The sequence below is a fragment of the Rhagoletis zephyria genome, unplaced genomic scaffold, assembly GCF_001687245.7.
Source record: "Rhagoletis zephyria isolate East Lansing unplaced genomic scaffold, Rhagoletis_zephyria_1.1 Rzeph_scaffold_03149, whole genome shotgun sequence".
In the NCBI taxonomy this organism is placed as follows: domain Eukaryota; kingdom Metazoa; phylum Arthropoda; class Insecta; order Diptera; family Tephritidae; genus Rhagoletis; species Rhagoletis zephyria.
In genome coordinates this window covers 35,411-55,823 of record NW_016160233.1, presented here as the reverse complement: position 1 = coordinate 55,823, position 20,413 = coordinate 35,411, and the positions used below count along the sequence as shown (strand labels likewise).

The 20,413-nt window shown below is 35.7% G+C and overlaps 1 protein-coding gene across 2 annotated transcripts; it reads right to left on the bottom strand.

Moving 5' to 3' along the window:
• Window positions 1-1,027: 1,027 nt before the first annotated feature.
• LOC108368499 (sodium-independent sulfate anion transporter) lies at window positions 1,028-19,080 on the bottom strand. 2 transcript variants are annotated; one of them, XM_017623347.1, is made up of 10 exons: window positions 18,886-19,080; window positions 8,744-9,013; window positions 6,762-6,932; window positions 4,156-4,358; window positions 3,746-4,082; window positions 3,505-3,666; window positions 3,334-3,434; window positions 2,053-2,238; window positions 1,627-1,963; window positions 1,028-1,556 (listed from the first exon to the last, which is right to left on the bottom strand). In XM_017623347.1, the coding sequence occupies exons 1-10, from the start codon at window positions 18,914-18,916 to the stop codon at window positions 1,540-1,542; spliced, it is 1,815 nt and encodes a 604-aa protein (XP_017478836.1). In that variant the 5' UTR covers window positions 18,917-19,080; the 3' UTR covers window positions 1,028-1,539. The 2 variants fall into 2 exon arrangements, with proteins under 2 accessions (XP_017478836.1, XP_017478835.1); XM_017623346.1 differs by lacking the exon at window positions 18,886-19,080 and adding an exon at window positions 9,238-9,472.
• Window positions 19,081-20,413: the final 1,333 nt, after the last annotated feature.

The window sequence follows — 20,413 nt, the reverse complement described above, 5'->3', positions numbered from 1 at the left end:
TTTAATTTTTTTTTTGTTTGAGCAAAATGGGACTAGTGGTTCTCGAGTTATGTCAAAAAAAAAGACCACCAAAGGTGACAATTTCCCCTATATGATAGTTACTAACTTCAAATCGATATATCTCGATTCCTAGACGTGACCCAGCGAAACGCCGGGACACGTATAACTTCTTTTTTACCGATATAACTTTCCCCGGTAGTTTGAACCCTTCCCAATCACTGACCCCTACCATTTGTCTCACAGTGTAATTATTATCCTTGAGCAAAAAAAAAAAAATCAAGTAATAATAATTACCTTTGAGCGAAAAATTAAAACTCGAATATTAATTATTATTTTTGATATTTATTGGTTAAACTCGAAAAATAAAAATCATTGTAAATTACAGTGGGACGTACGAACACCAAGGCGTGAATATAGTTAAAATTGTTTTATGACGATTACAACTTGTTGATTTTATTGGTTAAAACTTAAAAATAATGATTATTTTCCATCCCTGAGTTTTTGTGCCGTGCGATGCTTTGTTTTTTACAAGCTTTTTTGCAATTATCTTGACAACGAAAAATTATCAAAATCAACTTGACCACCAATTTTAGGGATAATTAAGAGCATTAAGCTAAGCCTATTGTCTAAATAAAAGCAAAAAGTTTTAAATTACGGCTTTTTTAAATTTGAATGTGTACGATGGTCACGTTGATGGAAATGTCCATTGTTATGTGCTTCACATTTCTTTAAACCCGATTGTTTTCCGAAATAAGAACAAAATCTTTGATGCTTTCAAGTGAAGATATGCATAAGTTATCTGAGAAAAAGTGAAGTCGGTTGTAAATGCCCCTAGGCGTGAGAGATGTCCTTTTAAGTCTCCGAGAAATAACGGCGTTTTATTCTATCGTCCGCACTAAAAATCAAAAAGGGCAAAAAAGTCATAACCCTAATCTGCATATGTGTACATATTTATACTCAGATAAAAATAAGATTTATTCATTTGTATTTGTTTATCGTTTTAACTAGTAGCGCGTATACATTCATATAAATATGTATGTATGTACTTTATTCGTATTAAATAATATGTAGATATGGTTTTGTAACAAGTTGTCTAAAAAATTATCTATGAATATGTACATATGTATATAACTATAAAGGTGCTCGTTACCAAGAAGCGTTTATAAATATATCTACGTATGTATGTATGTACATATAACTAAGAAAATAACGACGTGCCACGCAGCGCGGCTTATTTACAAACTAATTTACAATGTCATTGCTAGGAATTCTCAACAAAAAAATAAAACGAATTCATTCTTACTGCGTACTTTTAGTACAAACTATTTACTTATAAACATACGTAAACATGCATACGACTGTGCTAGTAAATATTTAAATTTTCTGTATCATTAATATTTACGGTATAATCTGCCTGGGTTAGATTTGTTGAAAGAGTGTGCCTACGTAAATGAAATAGTCGCACAATTTTTTCGGTGATGAGGTACGCGTTGAAATCACTTTTATGTATACCAGCATGTACTCGAAGGACTTTTTCACCTATTTCCTCTTGTTTTCTATCGATATTTGGTATAAAGTCAGTGCATTTTATATCTTGTTTCCATCTATGTATTTATTTTCCATTACCGTCAAATTCTGGTTTCTTTGGCGTTATATCATCAGAACAAATGCGTCTGCCGTCACAAAAATTGATATTACTGGATTTATGCATTAGCTGCAGCAAATCCTCGTTCATACCGTACAGCACTAATAGCACATTACGACCCTCCAACTCTTTAGCCAAAGCATTGATGACATCGACGAAGGTGGCATCGAATTGGACGAAACGACGGCAGTCCAATACAACTGGGAAATCATCTCGATACAGCAGACAAGCATCGTTGATTTTATCGCGTATATATTCAATACCCGAATAGTAGACATCGGTAGTGGGACTGACGAATATGTAGTTGCGGCTTTCGATCTAAATCATGAGTACAGAGGAACCAGTTTATGTATTAATATCCATTTTGTTTTCTACGAAGCTATCAAAGTTTCTTCGTTTCCACTTACCTCCATCAGCGTTACATCCACTTTAGGATTACCCAATCGTAGAAATACGAATACGATGTTAAGCACGATGCCAAAGCATAGACCCGTTTGCACGCCAGCAAAGAGACAAACAATGAAACATCCAACCCAACTGAAGAAATCCTTTTTGTTGCTATTCCAGAGGGTTTTAATGGGTGAGAAGTCAATCTGAAAGACAACAGCATATGGAAAATGAATGGTATTTGTTACATTGAAAGGCTGTGGGAGTTTATGTGAGTAGGGTCGATGTAGCTTGCGTATGAAGGTACCTCATAGTACATCTAAGTTTTTTAGCTTCAAAAAACGAAAGTCTCCTAATTTAGTACCAATAAAATTGCTTTTGATTTAATTGACCCAGACGTTCGCAATACGTTGGTTTTAAGTCAGAGAGCCTTAAAAAATACTCTTTTAAATGTGTGCTCAAGTTTCCTCTCCTACTTGAGAGCGTTTAAATGTTATAATAAATGATAGTAAAGCAAGTTTTCTGATGTAAAGCCGTTTCAGCGATCTGTTTACAAAAAATCTTCAATCAAATATAAATTCTCGTACCTTAGATTTTAAACAAGAACCCATCTTAAGTACCTAATGGCTACTTAGGAAAACTTAAAGATACTCCAAGCACCCGTTAGACTCAGTAAAGGCGTTGGCATCGTAAAAGACGCCTCTTGAAATCTACTCTTCGTCTGGTACCTCTGGACACTAAACGATCAATATGTGGCACATCCAGCCAGATTAACTTAATTATTCTCCAGTTTTCATTTTAAGCGTTGCTCCAAATTCTCTCTTAACGAATAAAGATTTATAAACCGATATTAATTTTGACATCGCTTCGGTCTGGATGACTTTCCCTTATGTCCAAGGGGTCAAGAGGTGGACGAGGCGGAAAACATCATGTTTGTCTTCCCACGTTTTGAGGCAAATAGAGACAATACAGCATCATTTATTGTTGACCCACCGCGAGCAGACAACCTAGTTGATATCGTGTTGAGCTCAAAAAATGCTTGGAATGCAGTTAATACGGCCATTGTAGAGATACACCAAAAAAAAAGGTGAGAAGAAGGTTAGAGGCGGAGGGTACAAACAGACCTCACTAAGGTGGTTTCTTGCATCTTATCTTAAAATAACACAGATGACTGTTCCAAGTTGATGCAACTTTTCAACGAACTGCGTTAGGCTCGTAACGAACCTGGAGTTCCGCGCTCAAACCGGTGAGTTTGGTACTTAGACGGTAACAGGGTAAATCAAAAACGAGTATTAACTCACCATAAACACGACAGCAGCAATGAGTACCGCAGAAATCGACGACTTTGGTATATACCCAAAGTAGGGAGTGAGTATGGTGAGTGCCAGGTATACCATTAAAGCTATAAAAAAAATATATGTAAGACCGTAAAATATTTTCAGTTTTAAACATTTCTTCCTCCTACAACTAACCTGTGTAAATACCACAAATCGGAGTACGCACACCACTGGCTTGACTGACAGCGGAACGCGTGAATGCGCCACAAGTTGGTATACAGTTGAAGAATGAACCAGCCAAGTTACAAATGCCAAGTGTAAGCATTTCCTGCGAAGCCTCCAAGCGATTGTCCTTCACTGCCGATTACGAAAAAGACATAAATTTTATAACAAATAAATTATATTTTGATTAAAGTTTTTTTTTTACTGAACTAACCGAATGCTTTTGCAATAGCCACGTTTGCTAATATGGCCACAATCGGCACCACAATAATGCCGCTGCCCAATTCGCTAACGATGTCAGAAAACATATAGGTAGTGTTTTTGTAGTCGAAGGCGAATGGAGGCAAATGCAATTCCAGTTGAGCGGAATTCACCTTTGCGGTGAGTGCATATGGAATTGCCTCCGCGGAGCGTTGTTTTACCCAAAGGAATGTGCCCAAACTGCAGAGGAACACAACTAGAGCATTGCGTGAGATGCTGATATACCAAAGCAATCTCTTAAGTATGCGTGTGGTTGGAGTATTCTTTTTAAAATTGATGTGAGATAGTTGCTGTGAAGAAAAGAGAAAGTTGCATTTGGGATAATAATGCAGCTACATGGCACACGGGTGGGACTGTACTTACTCTTAGTGAAAGTAATGCCGTCAGGCATACCAAGCCCAGTAGGGTATCCGAGTAACGTATGCTCCTGAACAGTACTTCAATTGATGGTACACCTTTCGTTTTTATGCCTAATAAATTTTTTACTTGCACAGCAGCCACAATGACAGCGGTAGCGCTGGTGAAAGCTTTCGTCACGGGTGTTGGAATGAAATTCACGATGAAACCTGGTGAGAAAATTTGAAAAAAAATAATGATATAGTACGTACGTATGTTCAGAAAACCTAAACATTGAAATATCTATTTTGCGAAAAAAACAAAAACCAAACTTAACAATGGATGATGGGAATTCGTTTCAAAATAAATCAATTGAGGAAGATTAAAATGTGCATTTAACTTTGAATTTATAATTCCCAAAAATATTTCAAAAACAGTATGTAAGTTTTTGCAATCACTTTTGAGACGTTGATGTGTTTAAGAACAACTTTTCGTCAAATCTTGTAAAATTTGGTTCGGAGACAAATCGGATTCGGTATTACGCTGTCAAAACATTTCGGAAATTCATTTAATCTGCGATAAAAAGAAACATTCAAGTAAAGGATTATTTACTAGCTATACTTATGATTTCGGCTCTATATTTACTAATGGGCTAACTGAGATTATATATTTTATCGCCTAAGGTTTGGATCTACCTCTATAACGCAGAATAAGCTGGAAAAGGTAGTTTATATGAGAGGTTGATAATCGTCTCAGTTATCTCGAAGAATAGACCTGATCTTACATCAGTGCCCGTTTCGGATGCAGGGTTATACAGAAACAATTTCTCTTGATAATCTTAGTTTTTCTTAAGATCTTTTGAAGGAAGGTTACAATCTAATCGTTTCTCTAGTTCTGCCAGCTATTCAAATGAATGACCATTATTATGATCTAAGATTCATAAGAAAAACTTTTCAGAAAAAATCCGGAAATTACCAAAAAAGTAATCTCAATAAATCCTTAGAAAGCCTCAAGTAAAACATGATGAGGTGAAGCCAAATACGCTTAGTTAGTATATGACTATTCTATCATATGGATATACATATATATGTACATAAGTAAGTATATATGTATATTAGACCACGTCAGAATACCGCATGCCACATGTACAGACAACAAGGAATACAGCATCAAGAGTATTAAAATAGTGAAAAGAAATCCCGATTCCAAACCCTGCGAAATAATTGTATAGAATAAAAAAAAAAAATCCCGCCGCGAGCCTTTAGTTTTCCCATAGGAATTACATGTATGAAAATGAGTTCTTTCCTTTTGAGGTCAATATAATTTTCTAGGATCAAGGGAAACGCTCGAAACTGTAATAATAATTAGAAAGCTTTTAAAAGCTTACATGCCATTTAAGAACTGTGCAGGCTCAGGTTATTTAAATTCCTAAATTATACTTTTTTAATCCCTTGTCCTATTTGGGTCAAATCTAGTATATACGATTTTTTTCTTTGGAATTTAAGGAATCATGCTCGTAATACTTAATCAATGTATTCTTATAGTATTCTTTTAGTTGCGTTTTCATTGATCCTAGAAAATTATATTGACCTCAAAATGAAAGAATTCACTTTCTTACATGCATGTAATTCCCATGGGGAAACTAAAGGCTCGCGGCGGCACCCCTTACAATTGGCCTAGAGAGGTTGGATTCATGGAGGATCCTTACTATTTATACCAATCGCTAAAATTTGTGTCTTATGCCGGCCGCATTGCGGGATTTTTTTATTTTGACTAATGTATTTAGTGGGTTTAATTCAGATTCTAAATAATTATTTCACAGGGTTTGTAATCTGGATTTCTTTTCATTATTTTAACATGTTTGATACTGTTTTCCTTCTTGTCTGTACATGCGGTAACACAGTCTCATTATAAGTGTATATAGTTTATTTATTCAAATTAAATTCGGGATTCCCATGTATCATAACATTTCGAATGCTTCTCACTTATTTTATTCACGCTCTTATTTACGATTTTCCAAAGTTATTCGAAGTAAACAATGATACATACATACATATATACATATGTATATGCATACAAACACAAGTGAATTGCTATCATCATAACTCATAAAATAAACAATTAGCGGCTATTTGTAAAATTTTATTGTTTGTACAATTGTTTAGCTGTTAATATGTCTACTATTTTAACATCACATTCATTGTATAGTGAGGTAAAAATTTATTGAAACCCAACAACAAATAAAAGTACTAATAACTCAATTTCCGGAATGCCATTTTTAATTTTGCAAATATGTACATAAATCAATGTGCCTAGGCTCTACTTGGAAACTTACACAATTTACTAGGTATGAAAAATAGTCAGCCAGACATTGGCAAATAGAAGTGAATAATGAGAATAAAATTAGGAAGTTTTCAAAAGCTAATTTTTTGCGAAAATTTTTACTCGAACCAAATTATTCATACTTTATATTTGGCATACAAATCGTGTACGCAGATTTTTTATAACATAACAAAATTTAGTAATTTGTAGAGATCTTTGTTTATAAAAAATGATTTGAAATAGACGTGAAAATCAATGCATTACTTATGTTAACATAAGTATATGCCGCCATACTTAGATTCAATACTTACCCAATTGAAAGGCGCCCATTAGAAACTCTACAAGACCCGCTAAAAAGGAGAGTACAACCACAAATTGTACAGGACGATCGCCAACGAACTGCAACACCATCAGCGACATCAAACTGGTAGGTCCAATTGATACTTGTGGAATTGTGCCGAATAAAGCATAGAAGATTTGGCCTAAAAAACAAAAATTAAAATAACAAATCAAAGTACATATTAGTCTTGGATTGCAGTCGATTGATGACAAAAGCGATCAGTAAAGCGTCGATAAAAAACATTAGAATTTCAATAAAGTAAAGTAAAGTTTAGCAGAAGCGAGGAAAAACAAAAGTCAAAAAATAACGCTCAGCGTTTGAGGAAAGGGAGGACACAAGCGCGGTAAATTTAACTTTTCCTTTTTTGTCGTTTTCATCGTTGCTTTATTGATCATTCCTGTCGTCGCTTACCTAGTTATCGGGCTAACTAGACCTAAACGCCCATATTGCAATCTAACAAAACAACGAATTGCACTTGTTTAAGTATTGAATTGACTGTGTTTGAAAAATTAAATATATAACTTAAGTTCTTCAAAAGGTCGTCATGTTCGCAAAGTTGCAAATAAGTAGTTCTCTGAATAGGTTATTCATACCAGCGATTTTTTTTTTCAAAAACTGTTTCTATGGAAATCCAACGGGTATATAAAATCACTTTATGCATTTATTTGTTTTTGTTTTTATAGAGTGCGCCACTTCATAGAATATAATGAACTATTGTTTCATAAAAAAAATGAAGACGTTTCGACTGATCGGGTGTGTGTTCTAGACTAGCAAAAATACCGATGATATGGTAGGTACGTATGTATGAGGGTGGTAGATACATTAATGATATCAACGAGGTCCTACAATAAGTTCCAAGTTGGATTATTAGAAGTCTACGGAAGGATTACTTCAGTTAAGAAATAAGTAAAAATTGTAATCTATTTACAGCGTGGCGACGAGTAACTGTTACCCCGGTTTTTTTTTTGAGAAATAAAAGGGTCCTTTATAGATTTTGCGAAAAAGGTATTTTATTGTTAATTTTCCACAGATTTTACTTTAGTTGTATTAATTAGTTATTAAATTTTAATCCTTATTTGCATTTGCCAGCAGTTTAAACTTTGAGAGAGAAGTTCACTTGGCACGCAAGTGTTTTTCAGGTGTATTTTTTCTTAGGCTTTGTATAAAAAAATACAAAAAAGAAAAGAACTGTAGGTCGAATGAATGGCCGTCCTAGTCATTAGTTCAGAGTTTATTCGATTTGTGAGTATGAGGCCTTATGTTGGACAAAAAAGGAGTATAAGGGACTCAAAATTGAGAAAATTTGCCTATGGTTACAGAAGATAAATAAATTAACTAACGAAGACCTGCGTGCCAAATGAACTTTTCTCTCAAAGTTTACACTGCTGGCAAATGCGAATAAGGATTCAAATTTAAAAACTGCAGTTATTTGTCGCCACGCTGTACTTTAATTCATAGTTTCTTCTAACCGTAAAGTAATGTAAGTTAAACTAAATGTAAAATGTAAATACATAAGAAAGAAGATTACTGCGTTTATTACCAATTTTCAACACCTTGAGAAAAGTCATTAAAATTTTTGTTGTCGAACTCGGTCCGCCTCGAGATCACCACTGCAGGCTATCAGATAATGTCTAACTAATACGTTTAAATTAATTTTCCAAATGCCATTAACTGATCAGATTTTCAAAAGGAACTATTGGAGATTTGCACTTTGGAAAAAAGGACACAAATTGCAGTTCTTAAAGCTCAAACAGTCAACGACATAGCGTATACGTAGGTTGACGCAGACACGATCTACCTTATGGGTTTGATTTAGTAAGCTTACAAATTTGGACAAAATTAAGAAAAATGCTTATGCGATTGCACTTGCTAGCCCGATATCAAAGAAGGGATCACTTTTAAGCTAAGTGCATTACATCCCTTAGTTTTGGCCACACACAGGTAGATACTTACCAATGATAGCCGAGTATAAACCATATTCTGAAGAGAGTCCGGCCAATGCCGCATAAGCGATACTCTGTGGTATAATAGTGAGACCCAATGTGATGCCGGCAATTAAATCGGATATAGCTGTTTCACGATCGTATTTCTGCAGCCAATTCAAAATATATAAACGTCGATAAATCCAATGTTTCTCTGGCGGTTGCTCATACTTGGCAGCGTCGATTGTCAATTTGGTATCAAGGAGTTCGCCATTTTTTATTGGCTCTAGCTCCTCTAGAGCTGCAAGAAAAATAAAAAATTAAGCTGTTAGGCGACACGAAATATAAAGACTGTGTATTACAACTTTATTCAGCGAATTAAAAGTATACTTTTTACTTATTTATTTAGATTCTTAGATTTTTTCTGTTTTAAATTTAACTTTCTTTTAATGACAAATATCTGTTATTTATGCACGCAAAAAGCGTTCAGCTAGTAAAAGCGCGCGTGTCAAAAACAATATTTACGTTTAGCCTCCACCGCAATATCGGCTTTGTGAATGCTGTCGTTGTCTAAAACAATCTGCGGTGGCTTGTCACCAGTACTATATACCGTCAACCCATCACCCTCTAGAACAGGTGATGTTGTTGTTGTAGAACTTTCAGTGAATGCACTAGCACTTAGCGAATTGAAATTCATCAATTGTGGCAGACGAAATGTACTTTTTCTGAAGAATCTCATTTTTCAACTGTTTGCAAAATTCGATAAAATCAGAAGATAAAGCCAAAGCAAAGCCGGACTCTATTCTCAGTATGGTACAGTGAGATAAGTAGCGGAAAGCAAATGAGCGCGAATATTTATTTTAAATTAGTACATAGCTTCTGAAGCTGGAATTATTTCGCATGAAGCAATTACTTAAATTTGTGAGCCAGGTAATAGAACAGGAATATCAATGTGTAGGTGAAAAGCTCTTCAAATGATACGAGTACATACGTAAAAGCGTTGCTTTTCTGGCTTAAAGGGCAAGTTTTCTCAGGTGAGTCATGAAAACCTATTTTGTCGTAGTTTTTTTTAAAGACCAGGGTGAAGAAAAATATATCATATTCATGCTTTATGATAAGTTACGTAAGCTTAAGCTTGATAAAGCTATCGTCTTTGAGTGAGATCGAAAACTTCTAGCCGCCAAATTGGTCCGCCATCAAGACTATTTCCAAAAAGACCATTCGATATTTGATACTAAAGGCAATAACCAACACCACCAAAGGAAAATAGGTGTTATCCCCTTGACAGAGAGTGCCCTATATTTTTTTACCCATAAATTGTTATACATATCATTACTCTTCGAAAAATTATCTATGTACTCATGCATGTATGTATGTATAGGTATGTATATGTATAAATCGGCAAGCTTCGTATTCTCACTAAGTGATTGTATTGTATTTTGCTCATATATTGTCGCATTCTTGGAAGTTTTGTTAGCATCTTTCGACTCATCCATTAGTTGCCATAACTTTACCGTGAATTAATAATGCGTAACTACTTAGAAACTATGCCCAGCAGACATCTTCAGTCGCGAAAGCATCTCACACCAATCCTTTTTCCGAATATGTGACACGTAAAGTTAAAAGGGACCTACGGTCAGAAAAAATCGGTTTTCACTTTTTCATGGACCCTCATAGTAAACGGGCCACTCTTTCCAATGCAATAAACAGCAGCTTTCTAGCTGCATTCGTTTTTTTTACAATTTCACTTCAAAGTTAGGTACTTTCACAAAAAAAGTACAAGNAAAGTTAAAAGGGACCTACGGTCAGAAAAAATCGGTTTTCACTTTTTCATGGACCCTCATAGTAAACGGGCCACTCTTTCCAATGCAATAAACAGCAGCTTTCTAGCTGCATTCGTTTTTTTTACAATTTCACTTCAAAGTTAGGTACTTTCACAAAAAAAGTACAAGAAAATCAAATCTGACAAACTATTCTGAAATTAATCAAATTCGCTTGAAACTCGCTACTCGGGGGTCTTCGAACATCGGATTCGTAATCACTTACCTCGTTTACGGTGTCAAAGACAGTTTTGAGTTTCACATGAATCCGAACAAATTTTAAATTTTTTCCGCCATATTGGATCCGCCATTTTGAATTTTTAAAAACTAACATCGGATTCGTAATCACTTACCTCGTTTACGGTGTCAAAGACAGTTTTGAGTTTCACATGAATCCGAACAAATTTTAAATTTTTTCCGCCATATTGGATCCGCCATTTTGAATTTTTAAAAACTAACATCGGATTCGTAATAAGCGACACCAAAAACCCCCGGCTAACGAGTTTCAAGCGAAACCCTCGAGTAACGAGTTTCAATCCATTAAAAAGCGTTCAGAAGCATCAAAATCAGCTTGGTAAACTTCAAAGTCGTTTTTCTCGAAATCTTTTTTTCTGAGCGTAGGTCCCTTTTCACTTACGTGTCACATATAGTTTTTTTCTGAAGGCGGAAGAATTGTGACTAAAGACTGGTTTTCATTCGCCGACATATTTTGACACAACTTTATCTCCTTTATCTATACCTTTACCGATGTTATGGGCTAAAAACTGACAGAAGCCGATTTAGCAGCACATGACCTATCCTGATTGAAATCAATCGATAAATCGCTTTCTAATCCACTTTGACAATGTGTTTTCACTTATTTGCCGACAAATGTCACTGAATTTGACATAGTGAAAACCAGCCTCAATCTTCAAAATTTTATAACTCAAAATAATTTTTCAGCTTTTTTGGTGTTAACATTAATGCCGAGGCCACGCAATGAACGGCTGAGCGGTGGACTATGGCCTAAGTCGACTATGGTCAAGATCGTGAAATTATCTTCTAAATGCTGTCTGAACCTTATTATTTATTATGTACCACATATAATCTTTTTATAAATAACAAAATGGTTTATATATTTGCGGAGTTTTTTGTCTGTAATTCTGACACTGAACTTGATATTCCATCAATTATAATTGATAAAGATAATTATTACTCTATGCTTTGCTTAATTGGGAGCTTTTTCGGGGATTTTTTCCAAGTAAAAAAGAACTTATCGTTGTGTGCTTGGTAAAAAACGATACAACCTCAGTAGCGAGAGTAATTGAATAGTTTGAGGGAGATAATAATACACATGTGAATTAATAAAGAATTTTACTCATATATAACGAAGGAAAAATAATTTTTTTATATATTTTTTTTGGAAAATTACACACAATTATATGAAAAAAACCCGAAATAATAACACAGCGCAACAATTTTAAATTTTGTTTCTCACGCGTGGAAGTAAATTAGCGCTCTAATGTCAGATATTTTTTTCTTAGCAAATGAAAGAAGGTTAGAAGAGTTAAAAGATTTTTTTTTTTTCATTACCATGTCTGTTTCAATATGTAAAAAAATTTTACTCGAATGGCTGGATTGTTTTGCGTTCCCCGTCATTAATTCGTCAGCCTCAAGAAGCCGTTCGGCTTTCACGTACAAGTCGTGTATGCGAAGCTACCGAACTACTGCGACGCCAATTTGCGATGCAAACGTTGGGAGTAACATCGATAAATTATTGATGTTTCGATGCATGGGGAAAAAATACATCGCAAGAAACCATCGATATATGTATATTTGTGTGAAACATAAGATAATCGTGTTCTCAGAATCGACTCTCGATAGATTCCGAAAATTTTGAATCGATTCTCTAAAATCGCTTATTTCGAGAAAATCTTCGATTGGCATGTTAAAACAAATAGACTTTTCGGATGCTCTAAAAGTTGGCAAAGTTGCTCCTGCTATAGTTTAGAAAACCTAGTGTCCGCATAATCTGATTATCTAAATTATGTAAACAGTCGTGGGGCAAAACACACTCAAAGCAAACGCCCTGTTATTTATACACAGTTCCTAAATTATATAAAGTAGTAAAACATCTACAAAGGCGTTTAGATAAAAATAAATTAGGACAATTTTTGCGCATTTTTGGCTAAGTAATTTTGGGTAAATCAATACTTATCTTTTCTACACACTTTTCTTAATCTAATTTTAATTCTACTCACACCTACGTACATAAGTAAGCGTGAGGCAGTGTACGCGTGAAAGGCTGTCACATACGACACTTCATTGTCATAAATTTATCAAAAAAGTAACAGCATCACAACTGCAGTGTTGGATTTAGCGGTCACAATCGCTGCAGGATTGCATAGAAATATGGCTGTACATATAATAAAAAAATAAGACTTGATTACGCGGTTCGTGATTCGGCGAAAACATGTCGTAGTTTCTCTATGCTTACAGCTGGACATAAAAAAAGGGTTTTGCAACGCTTACGCTTTTTGCAATTAGCAAATTTTGCGAACAGTTTGGAAAGATAGAATGTCTTTTCGAAATCTAAAAATGTAAATTAGACCTTTCTACCGTCTATCGACTGAGGAAAGTTATGGTTCAGTAAGTAGCTGGTGTCATGTTTAAAAAAAAGCTTAGAATATTAATTTGAAATAGGTTTTAACGGTTTTATTCACTGCTAGCCGACCACATTGTTACCCGGCTTCGCCCCGAATGTTTCGTTTAAAGAACAGTTTAACGCAAACTTTAAAATTTATATACATGTATTGTTTGTATTTTACAGATATTTAAAAACAGTCAGTAATTAATCATGATACTGAAGTAATTTAAAGAAAGTTACATTTCAGTTATACTGTAGGGACGCTAAAATGACACAAAAAATGCCGAGACACGTAAACATAATTTACGTTCGGATGTACACTATTTTTCCAGAACAGGCCATTTTCCCGAGATATTTTATCTTTAAGTTTGCATTGCGAATGAAAGAAATTCAAACTTTAACATGGAAAATGTTACTCATATGCATTGTACGAGCATGCCCACGTTCGATATGGCATGGTATGAGGAAAAGCTCAGTTATGCAAGGATTTAGACTTGACTTGACTTGACATTGTATATCTCGAAAATAAGCATCGCGTAGTTGCCCAAAAAAAAAACAATTTCACTCAGAAACTTGGAGAACTATTGACTTTTGATTTCAGAGTTTAGTTAAGTTTCTAAGTGCGAAGAGAGCCATGCAAAAATGATTTTTAGTATAAATGGAATTCATATGGCAATCGCAAAACCAGCGTTCAAATAAAGTCAGAAAATAAAATAAAAACAATCACTTTTTGATATGCTTAAATATGTACATACATCTATTTCATTTGCAATTGGTATCCCATTTACCTAAAACAAAATCAACGTTTACAATTTGCGTGTACAAATACAAATGCTGAGGATACAAAAAAAGGAGAAAAAGCAATAGATGAAACGCAGAGTATTCGCTTCTATGTTTCTAGCTAAGTCAAGTCAAGTATAAGTCTAAGAGCTTTAACATTACTTCCTGAACCTATTTTATAAAAAAAATTATTGCACTTATTCACAATTTGTTTACTTATCCATGTATTTTCATTATCAGTAGCTTGATTTTTTGCGAAAGAAAATACTTTAATACAATTTTAAAAAAATTCACAAAAAATCTGTCACTTTTTTTATTTTTTCCCCGTTAAAATTGGAATTCTTCTTTTTATAAAAATAAAAATATTTTGGATCCTTATCTAGATAAACGGTGTACGGATCCGTAGTCTACGACCCAATCTTAAAATCCACCTTTTCATCGTTGTTTTGTATCATTTAAAAATTTGCGGAACTACGTTTTGAGTTTTATTTCTAGAGCTAGGGATAAGAAAATATTGATTTCCAAAAATAAATAACATGCCAATTTGCCAAGGTGGGAAATGAAGAGATCTTTCGCGTCACCACGACGTAACGTCCGGTAACTTACTTAACCAAAAAACATTGTGACGACCATTCGAAAGAGACTTTCGATGTCCAATAGGCCCATTCTCGAAGGGACAATCACTCTCTTACAATAAAATTTTAATTTGATAATGGACTGGATTTCACATTCATAACGAAGGAGAAATACATTGGATAACGAAGGTTCCGTTTTGCTGGAGAATGGCCTAGTTCTCGAATCGAATACTAACCTATTGCAAATTCGTTTTCGAAGGTGAGACTCGAAAAAAGATTTGTTTTCCAATCATTTTCCCATTGTTAACCAAGCCCAATATTTATTGGGTAGGCTCATCGACTTCGCCCGGGTCCGAAACATGGTAGTATGCAGTACTAGGTTCAAGCATAAAAATATCCATCAAGCTACGTGGCTGTGTCCAAATCGAAAAACGATACACCGAATCTATTACCTTGTGATAGACGGAAAGCACGCTTGCAGTGTTATAGACGTACGTACACCCCTAGGGCCAATCATCGATTCCGACCACTATCTTGTTGCATCCAAGATGCGCATCGGCTTGTGAGCAGCAAAACATGTGCGCCCAACAATGCAAGGAAAGCTCAACGTCGAAAAGCTGCAATGACAATAGACGCCTAATTTATTCGCCACTCGACTCTCACACCAGCTCTGAGAGAGCAATTTTCAACAAACCGACATATGCTTGTAGTGGAACCACATTCCCGCTCATTACGTACTGCCGCCGAAGCAGTAGTCAGATTTTAGCGAGCCTGAAAGAACAACTGGTACGATGATGAATGTCAAGAAGCTGCAGAGAAAAAAGACGCCACCTACAGGGCAACTCTGCGATCGGGCGCAACGCGACCCATGTGGTAGCGTTATAGGGAGTTGAAGAGGGAAGCGAGACTTATTTGCCGCAATAAGAAGAGAGAGGCCGAAAAATTTAAATGATGGACGACAGGAAAAACGCCCGAAAATTTTACCAGAGAGTTAGGCGATTTAGGGAAAGTTTCAATCTCAGGGCAATCTCTTGTAAGAACAACAATGACGACCTAGTGACTGATGTCCAGAACGTACTTAAATTATGGACGGAACATTTTCCACCATACTGAATGGTAGCAGCACTGGAAGATGTGGACAAGACGAGCTCGAACCGCCAGTCGATGATGAAGGAGTGAGCTCTGCCCAATCCACAAGAAAGGCGATCCCACCATATGTGCCAACTACCGCGATTTCTGAATTTGATATCCCCGGGTAACTAATATGGCTGTGTAAAATGAGGTTGAGCAATACCACCAGGCCCGTCAGAATTGGGAAGTACATCTCCGAGCCGTTTGACACCAATCAAGATGAATCAAGGAGAGGATAATAAGATCCGTTGGCAAAATTCTGGCGAATGCCGATCACATCGACATCATCGGTAGCAAAAATCGCGAAGCCTGCTGTGCCGTTTCCAAGTTGGAGAAGGAAGCAAAGCGAATGGGTCTGGTGGTAAACGACGACAAGACGAAGTATCTCCAGTCATCAAACAAACAGTTAGCGCATTCGCGCCTTGCATTTATAATAAGCCTCAGTTGGCATAGAAGAGCACCGGCTGACGTATTGTTTTGGGATCGGCCAAAATCGCTTAGGCGAAGATGAAGATGAAGAAATTTGTGCGTCCCAGATACATTTGTGCAAGCTAGGAATGTTATCCTTTCTATACTTATCTTTTTTCCAGAACAGAAGTCCATATAGTTCACAAGCGTGCTGTCTAATAACCAGTGGCAGATTTGCCCTAAGACCCAGTAGGTCCGCGCCTAGGGCGGCAAATGTGACAAAAAAATACACTGATGGTAACAAGATAAGCACGACCCAATATAGCGACACGTAAGCCTAAAGCTATTTTGCGAGTTTTTCATTGTTTTACGTTTCAGAACAATACATTAGTTTATTTTCGAGCTCCAGCTCAGCATTGCAGCCAAAAAGCTCAACGCTGAAAATGTTTGGGACTTTAAAAAATGTTGGCAACAAATATGTCATATAAAAAAGGAACTATTATAGCCGAGCAATCTATTGAATGACTTATTAAGCATTCATCCATACTAATAAAAGGCTCACAACTGCTTTGTCACTTCCATCAGCTTAAGTTTACGATTTAAGAGTGTCAGGTAATAGTACACAATTAGTGGTGTTTTCGTTTTTACCAAATAATGTTTTCTTTTTTCTTCGTGTTCGATTCTAAAATAAAAGCAAACGGTTAGAAAATTTTGTGTTAATTTCTTAAAATTTCATACTCTTGCAAGGCAAAAAAGACACATTATCTGGGCTTTGAAGCTTTTTCTGGGTAGAAGGTTGCCCTAAAAACCAGATGATTGCAAGTTCAAGATAGCATTATAGAAGAGTATAAGTCATTTTATCAGATCGTATTTAGCTGGCTAACCGCAAATGTTCAAGATAATTCTGATTATAATGATGGAGAATGTGATTTCGTACCCAAAAAATATTAAAACATGGAAAATCTTAACATGTATAATAGACTTATTAAAAAAAAAAACGATTTTTCCAAATTTGTGTGCTATGTATCAAAATCTTTAGATGCATCGAGAAAAATCTTGTTGCTGAAAATTCGAGAGAAATCAGTGGTCGTCTAGGGGTTGCTCAACGCGTTTTTTAATTTTTACCAAATCGCGCACCTGAAATACTTCTTCGTCAAAAATATCGTCTATTTACCACAACTATTGAGCAAGATGTCTAAAATTTCGCACGTACCATTGCTAAAGACCATCAAATAGACTAATGTAAAATTTAATCAAAAAAAATTTTCACGTTGATAAGTAATGAAAGGATAACTAGCGAATATTAGTTAATTGTTAACTAATATTGTTCCCGAACATTGTGCTTTCTCATAAAAGAAAACCGTTTGCCTAAATCCTTTTTGGGTACTCGCACTGTTTTAAAATTGCCGTTTCCCAGGTGATTTTTTTTATCATAAACTCATCACAAATCACTTTAACTGAAACACCACTCCTTAGTTTTTCCAGAATATTTGTAAATCAGAGAGAACCAAAAAAAATTAAAAATTTGTGTGTGTGGCATGCACAAACAAAGAAAGTTGTAGTTATTGAGGTTAAATTGTTTTGAAATTGCACTTATACAGGTTAAAATGTTTTGCTTTAGAGACTTGCATTAATCAAGGACTTCCATGTATTCAGGGTCGCAATTACCATATACGCACTGTCATAGTTTTCATCGGATAAACGGAAATTAAGTTACGAACAAGTATATGGTTCAACCTATGAACCTTAGACCTTAATTCTAGATTTTGAGTGGGTATTCAAAATTTTAAGTACGCATATTTTTTGTGCTTCATAAGATCTACATATAACTTTAGCAGTCACAAAATGTTATCCCGACGAAATGCTTGACGGTAATACCGGGAGGCGAGCGGTACATAACGGTAGTAGGTTTAGTTTGGGCTACAGTCTCATACTAACGGGGTTAGGCTTACGATGCTTTCCCCTCGTAAAAAACATGCGCAGTAAATACGGGCAGTAAAAAGTTAATTTTTTAAATCGACGAATAGTTTTATATCAACTTTTGTGAACTTATATTAATCTGTTTATGTAAAACATACCTCTATTGGTTACAAAAATTTTAAGCTATAATAAACATTTTTTTATTAAAAATTATTGGTTTTGAAAAAAAAAATTTGAATAGGAGTGCAGAACAACATCTGACATTTTGCGCAAGAAAAGACATACGCTTAGCCCAAGCAAATCCTCATCGAATGCTTTTTCTCTTTTCTCAAACATTTTTGTGCAAAAATGTGTGTCAATCATTTGCCTTAAATAACCATTAAAAATTAAAAAAAAAAAATATATCGTCGGATGTCACGCCCCGACAGTTAAATCGCATCGTAAAGGTGACAAAACTTGTAGCCATACAAAAGCGTTGAGCAAAAAAAAAACAAACGGCTTGTATGGATCCTTTAAAATGAGAATATCAATCAATAAAAGTAGTTCGCGCAAGAAGTACTTCGAAACAAATGTAAAATGTAAATGCAACTTTCAGTCATACAATAATATGTACTAGGAAGCCTACTGAGACTGGTGTAAGCTATTTGCGCTGCGACGTATAGTGATTGAAAAATCGCAAAATCCTACCGAAATACGTATGAAATGTGGGGCACAACTTCTTAAAGAAGTCATTATATCCTCTAAAAACTCATATTTAGACATTTTATAAGTATCTTATAAGATTCTGCATCGGCACTATAAGAATTCAAAATTGCGGATTTAATGTGGGGGAAATTTTTGGTACAAATTGTTGAACCTTCATAACATTCCATATGACTGAGTGTCTGAGGTCGCTGGTTAGTTGATTACATACCTTCAATGGTTAAATTTTTATTTTTGGTCATTTTCGGCGCCTCGCCACCCGTTTTCACACTTCACGTTGGCTTTAAACTACCTTGAACTTTGTGCAAATTTATTTAACCCACCAGAACAATCACTTCGCGAAAGGATAGATTAAAACTAATACGAACAAGTGAAATGCACTTGACACACTTTGATACAACAACGGTAAGATGACCAGATGACTGTTTAAACAATTTATATATCCGTTTTTACGTTTTAATGCTGTTGACCTGCCAGCCAGCTTGTCCTTGCGCTCGTCTACACCTCTACAGCCAACCGAAATGAGTTACATTCAGTTGTGAAAGATAGCGCCCTTTGATGGCGTTGGCGCTTATCTAGGCCCGCGGAAGCTGGGTCGCGCAACCAACCGGCCGTCGGCTGATCGACATCGTCGCGATAACATGAAGAGTGCAACTGAAGTGTTGTCTTACTCAGCCAAATGTTTTGAGTTCGGACCTTATGCAAATATCGAGCACTGATAATAAAATTTATCTACAAACTTGTATGGGAAATATATTAAAAACAAAAATTACGCGATGAATAGTTTGTAGATTCGCCTGACACCGGTGGGATGCTGGTTCCAGTAACTTCGCCACTTTCTGTCGTTTTCCTTTGCTTTTGCGATTGTATTTTAGATCTCCGTTTTTCTGCGTAATTTTCCATTTCGATCAAAATAATAATAAACCATTAAATTAAATAGATCAAGTGGACAAATAGTACTGCCGCAAGTCAGAGCACACGTTGCGTTCTTTAATCAATTTGCAGAGCCCAAGAATTTGTCAAAGCAATTAGCGTCCTATCTGCACTAAGCGTGAAGTACAACCGTCCGAATTTACTGCAAAGCTTCAGAACGAACACAAATTTCGTCGTTTGATTTAGCACCCCCTCTGCCCTTGAGGCAAACAAAGCCGTCTTTACTAGCTGCAGCAGACAAAATTAGGTACTGAAATTATTTGTGATATCTTAATGCAAACACAAAAGCCCAGCTGTAGCTGAGTGGTTAGAGGGAGAGACGTGGGTTCGGTCCCTAGTACGAGAAATATCTAAAATATAAAATGTTCTTTATGACAGCGGTCACCCCTCGGCAGGTAATGGCAACCTTAAGAGAGTGTTTCTGCTTTAAAAAAGCGTCTGACTTCAACCATTTACCGTTCGAAGCCGGCGTAAAATTGTAGGTGCCTCTATTTTCGTTACAACATTAGAACGCAAAAAGGCCTAATACAGCATTATGACGTGTGCTCCATATATTGGTTTTTTATGTTAAATGAGTTACTTTTTGAACAACGTTGGGAAGTAATGCAAACTTATGCAGCTCGAAATGTACGAAGATTTTCCTCGAAAAATCATCTGTGCTGACGAAGCGTATTTTCACTCCGGTGGCTATGTTGACAGACAAAAGCTGCCCTATCTGGGGATCGGAAAACGCGCACACGATCGGAGAGAAACCAGCGCCGCACAGTGGGCGATTTGGGGGAAAAAATTTTCAAAATCAAATTGCG